The 7,298-nt window shown below is 48.0% G+C and overlaps 1 protein-coding gene across 1 annotated transcript in view; it reads right to left on the bottom strand.

Moving 5' to 3' along the window:
• Window positions 1–6,730: 6,730 nt before the first annotated feature.
• ptprr (protein tyrosine phosphatase receptor type R) overlaps window positions 6,731–7,298 on the bottom strand; it is a gene marked incomplete at its 5' end in the record, with an annotated part of 56,021 nt that continues 55,453 nt past the window's right edge. Inside the window, 2 exons of the mRNA XM_061715229.1 lie at window positions 6,731–6,862; window positions 6,962–7,075. Of these exons, the coding sequence (XP_061571213.1) occupies window positions 6,757–6,862; window positions 6,962–7,075 (220 nt within the window). The remainder of the gene's footprint in view (window positions 6,863–6,961; window positions 7,076–7,298) is intronic.

Raw genomic sequence — 7,298 nt, 5'->3', positions numbered from 1 at the left:
TTCCGATTGTTCCAACCGTCGTCTCTCTCTCTCCAACCTCTGCGACCTCCGACCGCCCTTTCCTTTCCTGCAGACCCGCCTCAGCAGCCGCTGTCACTTCCTGCCGTCTGTCTGCGGACCCGGGTCCCACCGAGCGGCTTCCTGCAGCCGAGCTGCAGACCTGCAGAACCGCAGACCTGTAGACCTGCAGACCTGCAGACCTATAGACCTGAAGACGAGCTGCTTGAGGAAAAAGTCAAAATTTTGAGAAAAAAGTCAAAATTTTGAGGAAAAAGTCGAGAAAAAAGTTGAAATTTTGAGGAAAAAGTTGAAATTTTGAGGAAAAAGTTGAAATTTTGAGGAAAAAGTCGAGAAAAAAGTTGAAATTTTGAGGAAAAAGTTGAAATTTTGAGGAAAAAGTTGAAATTTTGAGGAAAAAGTCGAGAAAAAAGTTGAAATTTTGAAGAAAAAGTTGAAATTTTGAGGAAAAAGTTGAAATTTTGAGGAAAAAGTCGAGAAAAAAGTTGAAATTTTGAGGAAAAAGTCGAGAAAAAAGTTGAAATTTTGAGGAAAAAGTCGAGAAAAAAGTTGAAATTTTGAGGAAAAAGTTGAAATTTTGAGGAAAAAGTTGAGAAAAAAGTTGAAATTTTGAGGAAAAAGTTGAAATTTTGAGAATAAAGTTGAAATTTTGAGGAAAAAACGCACGAACGGGGACCTGTAGACCTGCGGACCTGCAGACCTGCAGACCTGCAGACCTGCAGAACCGCAGACCAGTAGACCTGTAGACCTGTAGACCCACGGAACCTCCAGACCTGTAGACCTGTAGACCTGCAGCCGACCCACTCTATAAATACTCTAGCCAGAGGCCAGAGGCCGACTGAGACGACTTTGGTCTAAAGTTTAGCTTCTTCTTTTATGACGACCGTCTCCTGACATGAACCCACAGTTACAGACTCCATTACAGACTTGATTCAAGTCGGGTCGGGGTCAGATGGGGGGTTGGGGGTTAGATTCAGGGGTTGGAGATCGGGGGGTTAGGAGTTAGCGTTGGGGGTTTAACGTTGGGGGTTAAACGTTGGGGGTTAAACGTTGGGGGTTAGAGGTTGGGGGTTAAACGTTGGGGGTTAAACGTTGGGGGTTAAACGTTGGGGGTTTAACGTTGGGGGTTTAACGTTGGGGGTTAAACGTTGGGGGTTAAACGTTGGGGGTTAAACGTTGGGGGTTAAACGTTGGGGGTTAGAGGTTGGGGGTTAAACGTTGGGGGTTTAACGTTGGGGGTTAAACGTTGGGGGTTAGAGGTTGGGGGTTAAACGTTGGGGGTTTAACATTGGGGGTTAAACGTTGGGGGTTAGAGTTTGGGGGTTAAACGTTGGGGGTTTAACGTTGGGGGTTAAACGTTGGGGGTTAGAGGTTGGGGGTTAAACGTTGGGGGTTTAACGTTGGGGGTTAAACGTTGGGGGTTAGAGGTTGGGGGTTAAACGTTGGGGGTTAAACGTTGGGGGTTAAACGTTGGGGGTTTAACGTTGGGGGTTAGAGGTTGGGGGTTTAACGTTGGGGGTTTAACGTTGGGGGTTAAACGTTGGGGGTTAAACGTTGGGGGTTTAACGTTGGGGGTTTAACGTTGGGGGTTAAACGTTGGGGGTTTAACGTTGGGGGTTTAACGTTGGGGGTTAAACGTTGGGGGTTTAACGTTGGGGGTTTAACGTTGGGGGTTAAACGTTGGGGGTTAGAGGTTGGGGGTTAAACGTTGGGGGTTTAACGTTGGGGGTTAAACGTTGGGGGTTTAACGTTGGGGGTTAAACGTTGGGGGTTTAACGTTGGGGGTTAAACGTTGGGGGTTAAACGTTGGGGGTTAAACGTTGGGGGTTTAACGTTGGGGGTTAAACGTTGGGGGTTAAACGTTGGGGGTTTAACGTTGGGGGTTAAACGTTGGGGGTTAAACGTTGGGGGTTAGAGGTTGGGGGTTTAACGTTGGGGGTTTAACATTGGGGGTTAAACGTTGGGGGTTTAACGTTGGGGGTTAAACGTTGGGGGATAAACGTTGGGGGTTAGAGGTTGGTGGTTTAACCTTTGGGGGTTTAACGTTGGGGGTTAAACGTTGGGGGTTTAACGTTGGGGGTTAGAGGTTGGGGGTTAAACGTTGGGGGTTAAACGTTGGGGGTTTAACGTTGGGGGTTTAACGTTGGGGGTTAAACGTTGGGGGTTTAACGTTGGGGGTTAAACGTTGGGGGTTAAACGTTGGGGGTTAGAGGTTGGGGGTTTAACGTTGGGGGTTAAACATTGGGGGTTTAACGTTGGGGGTTAAACGTTGGGGGTTAAACGTTGGGGGTTAGAGGTTGGGGGTTTAACGTTGGGGGTTTAACGTTGGGGGTTAAACGTTGGGGGTAAAACGTTGGGGGTTTAACGTTGGGGGTTAAACGTTGGGGGTTAGAGGTTGGGGGTTAGAGGTTGGGGGTTAAACGTTGGGGGTTAAACGTTGGGGGTTAGAGGTTGGGGGTTAAACGTTGGGGGTTAAACGTTGGGGGTTAAACGTTGGGGGTTAAACGTTGGGGGTTTAACGTTGGGGGTTAAACGTTGGGGGTTTAACGTTGGGGGTTAGAGGTTGGGGGTTTAACGTTGGGGGTTTAACGTTGGGGGTTAAACGTTGGGGGTTAAACGTTGGAGGTTAAACGTTGGGGGTTAAACGTTGGGGGTTTAACGTTGGGGGTTTAACGTTGGGGGTTAAACGTTGGGGGTTTAACGTTGGGGGTTTAACGTTGGGGGTTAAACGTTGGGGGTTAGAGGTTGGGGGTTAAACGTTGGGGGTTTAACGTCGGGGGTTAAACGTCGGGGGTTAAACGTCGGGGGTTTAACGTCGGGGGTTAAACGTCGGGGGTTAAACGTTGGGGGTTAGAGGTTGGGGGTTAAACGTTGGGGGTTTAACGTTGGGGGTTAAACGTTGGGGGTTAAACGTTGGGGGTTTAACGTCGGGGGTTAAACGTCGGGGGTTTAACGTTGGGGGTTTAACGTTGGGGGTTAAACCCTGGGGGTTTAACGTTGGGGGTTTAACGTTGGGGGTTTAACGTCGGGGGTTAAACGTCGGGGGTTTAACGTTGGGGGTTTAACGTTGGGGGTTAAACGCTGGGGGTTTAACGTTGGGGGTTTAACGTTGGGGATTAGAGGTTGGGGGTTTAACGTTGGGGGTTAAACGTTGGGGATTAAACGTTGGGGGTTTAACGTTGGGGGTTTAACGTTGGGGGTTAAACGTTGGGGGTTTAACGTTGGGGGTTAAACGTTGGGGGTTTAACGTTGGGGGTTAAACGTTGGGGGTTTAACGTTGGGGGTTAAACGTTGGGGGTTAAACGTTGGGGGTTTAACGTTGGGGGTTAAACGTTGGGGGTTAAACGTTGGGGGTTTAACGTTGGGGGTTTAACGTTGGGGGTTTAACGTTGGGGGTTAAACGTTGGGGGTTAAACGTTGGGGGTTTAACGTTGGGGGTTTAACGTTGGGGGTTTAACGTTGGGGGTTAAACGTTGGGGGTTTAACGTTGGGGGTTTAACGTTGGGGGTTAAACGTTGGGGGTTTAACGTTGGGGGTTAAACGTTGGGGGTTTAACGTTGGGGGTTTAACGTTGGGGGTTTAACGTTGGGGGTTTAACGTTGGGGGTTTAACGTTGGGGGTTTAACGTTGGGGGTTTAACGTTGGGGGTTTAACGTTGGGGGTTTAACGTTGGGGGTTAAACGTTGGGGGTTAGAGGTTGGGGGTTAGAGGTTGGGGGTTTAACGTTGGGTGTTAGAGGTTGGGGGTTTAACGTTGGGGGTTTAACGTTGGGGGTTTAACGTTGGGGGTTAAACGTTGGGGGTTTAACGTTGGGGGTTAAACGTTGGGGGTTAAACGTTGGGGGTTAAACGTTGGGGGTTTAACGTTGGGGGTTTAACGTTGGGGGTTTAACGTTGGGGGTTAAACGTTGGGGGTTAAACGTTGGGGGTTTAACGTTGGGGGTTTAACGTTGGGGGTTTAACGTTGGGGGTTTAACGTTGGGGGTTAAACGTTGGGGGTTTAACGTTGGGGGTTTAACGTTGGGGGTTTAACGTTGGGGGTTTAACGTTGGGGGTTTAACGTTGGGGGTTAAACGTTGGGGGTTAAACGTTGGGGGTTAAACGTTGGGGGTTAGACGTTGGGGGTTTAACGTTGGGGGTTTAACGTTGGGGGTTTAACGTTGGGGGTTAAACGTTGGGGGTTTAACGTTGGGGGTTAGAGGTTGGGGGTTAAACGTTGGGGGTTAGAGGTTGGGGGTTAAACGTTGGGGGTTAGAGGTTCGGGGTTAAACGTTGGGGGTTAAAGGTTGGGGGTTAAACGTTGGGGGTTTAACGTTGGGGGTTAAAGGTTGGGGGTTTAACGTTGGGGGTTAAACGTTGGGGGTTAAACGTTGGGGGTTTAACGTTGGGGGTTTAACGTTGGGGGTTTAACGTTGGGGGTTTAACGTTGGGGGTTTAACGTTGGGGGTTTAACGTTGGGGGTTAAACGTTGGGGGTTTAACGTTGGGGGTTAAACGTTGGGGGTTAAACGTTGGGGGTTTAACGTTGAGGCGGCTGAAGGAGCTGAAGACGCGTCAACATGTCCAGGTGTTTAATGCAGATTACATGTGATTAGATAAACATTACAGACTGGACTTTGGACCACAAAACATCAGCTGTTAGTAACGATACAGAACCACGTTACCTGGTAGTTACCTGCTGTTACCTGCTAGTTACCTCCACTAGTGGATCCAGATCTGAGGTGAACCATGACCATGAGTTTCTGATTGTGATTAAATAAGTTTAGAGTTAAAATCCTGGTTCTGATTGGTCTCAGAACAAACGTCCTCGTTGGCAGTTTAACACAAGACACACATTTATCTCCGTTTAGTTTAGATTTACGTCATAAAGACATAAAGATATCCATCGTCTCTGGAAAACCTGGAACAGGTAGTACAAGTACCTCAAATATCCGTTAGTCATATCAGTTCCAGGTAAATGGACCGGCTTAAGAACAATGAAATATGTAAAAAATGTACAAAAATAAAGTTATAATTCCCAACAACTGATGACATCGTTTACAGCAGCATCTTTAAAACACTTGACCAGTTTAAACCAGTTTAAACCAGTTATTTTACAGGTTTGGTGTGAAACACGGTAACGAACTGAAGAACTGGTTTTTCACGTCAGCAGGAACTTAAACTGGAAACAGCTGATCAAAGTGACCTGTGCTACGACAACAAACACATTTAAAGCTACAATATGTAGTAACACCTCCTCCTCCGGCCACCGGGAGGTGGTACCGAGCCCGACGGCTCCTCCGTCCGGACTGATCCGGATCTCTGGTCCACGCTACGGCGCTACGGCGCTACGGCGCTACGGCGCCCTGAACAAAAGTACAAAATACTTCCTGCTGACAACGGAGTTTTGGAGGCGGTCGCCAGGGCAACAGGCGGTCCCCGGGGCGACGGGCGGTCGCCAGGGAAAGAAAGAAAGAAAGAAAGAAAGAAAGAAAGAAAGAAAGAAAGAAAGAAAGAAAGAAAGAAAGAAAGAAAGAAAGAAAGAAAGAAAGAAAGAAAGAAAGAAAGAAAGAAAGAAGTTGAAATTTTGAGGAAAAAGTTGAAATTTTGAGGAAAAAGTTGAAATGTTGAGGAAAAAGTCGAGAAAAAAGTTGAAATTTTGAGGAAAAAGTTGAAATTTTGAGGAAAAAGTCGAGAAAAAAGTTGAAATTTTGAGGAAAAAGTTGAAATTTTGAGAATAAAGTTGAAATTTTGAGAAAAAAGTTGAAATTTTGAGGAAAAAGTTGAAATTTTGAGGAAAAAGTTGAAATTTTGAGGAAAAAGTCGAGAAAAGAGTTGAAATTTTGAGGAAAAAGTTGAAATTTTGAGGAAAAAGTCGAGAAAAAAGTTGAAATTTTGAGGAAAAAGTTGAAATTTTGAGAAAAAAGTTGAAATTTTGAGGAAAAAGTTGAAATTTTGAGGAAAAAGGTGAAATTTTGAGGAAAAAGTCGAGAAAAAAGTTGAAATTTTGAGGAAAAAACGCACGAAAAAACGCACGAAAAAACGAGAAAGAAAGAAAGAAAGAAAGAAAGAAAGAAAGAAAGAAAGAAAGAAAGAAAGAAAGAAAGAAAGAAAGAAAGAAAGAAAGAAAGAAATGAGTCTGAAAGAAAGAAATGAGTCTGAAAGAAAGAAAGAAAGAAAGAAAGAAAGAAAGAAAGAAAGAAAGAAAGAAAGAAAGAAAGAAAGAAAGAAAGAAAGAAAGAAAGAAAGAAAAAGTATTTTTTTTATCGTCATTTTTATCGTTATGGGGATAAATGCCAGAAATTATCGTGATAAATTTTTTAGTCCGTACCGCCCATCCCTAGCTGCCCCCGCTCCCCTCCCGGAGGTTCGATCAGAACATTTACAGCAGAACTAGTTCTACGTCCGTGACAGAAAAGTGGAGAAGACGCCGTCCAAGCGGGAGGACGGAGGAGGAGGGTCCGCCAAGCTCCGCCCCCTTCCCGAGGTTCACCTTCCCCCCACCTCCGGCTGGCTCCGCCCCTTCCACTGGCTCCGCCCACAACAGTTCAGTGGGTTGTCCATCAGAAACAGGACCCGGTCCGGGAGGTCCAGGAGGTCCAGGAGGTCCAGGAGGTCCAGGGTTCCGGTCCTACCTGCCCAGGGTGGGTCCGGTTCCCCCGGGCAGCCTCGTACAGGCCCAGGGCGGGTCCATCAGAACCAGGACCCGGTCCGGGAGGTCCAGGAGGTCCAGGAGGTCCAGGAGGTCCAGGGTTCCGGTCCTACCTGCCCAGGGTGGGTCCGGTTCCCCCGGGCAGCCGGGCTTCGTACAGGCCCAGCGCCTGGTGCACGAACTCGTACTGCTCCCCCGTCTGGATCATCCCGCCCCTGCAGGAGGAAGTGATGTCAGAGGACCAGGTCACATGACATCAGAGGACCAGGTCACATGACCTCATGTGACTATGTGATCATGTGACCATGTGTTACCTGTCTGTCCGGAGCTGGCAGGTGATGTTCAGCACGTCCACCAGTCCCTCCTCCTGCAGCTGCCGGCAGCCCATCGTCGTGGCGATGAAGCACCCCGTCCTGCCGATGCCGGCGCTGGAAGAGAAGGATTGTGGGTAATGTAGTCCGTTACCCCCCCTGACCCCTGACCCCCCAGTACCTGCAGTGGACGATGACCGGCCCCCCGGCCCCCCAGTACCTGCAGTGCACGATGACCGGCCCCCCGGCCCCCCGGCCCCCCTACCTGCAGTGGACGATGACCGCCACTAGGGCTGTTCGATTTTGCCCAAAAATAAAATCTCGATTTTTTTCTCTCAAA

The sequence above is a fragment of the Cololabis saira genome, chromosome 23, assembly GCF_033807715.1.
Source record: "Cololabis saira isolate AMF1-May2022 chromosome 23, fColSai1.1, whole genome shotgun sequence".
Taxonomy (NCBI): Eukaryota; Metazoa; Chordata; class Actinopteri; order Beloniformes; family Belonidae; genus Cololabis; species Cololabis saira.
The sequence above is the reverse complement of the archived record's forward strand: the minus strand, read 5'-3'. Positions and strand labels throughout refer to the sequence as shown.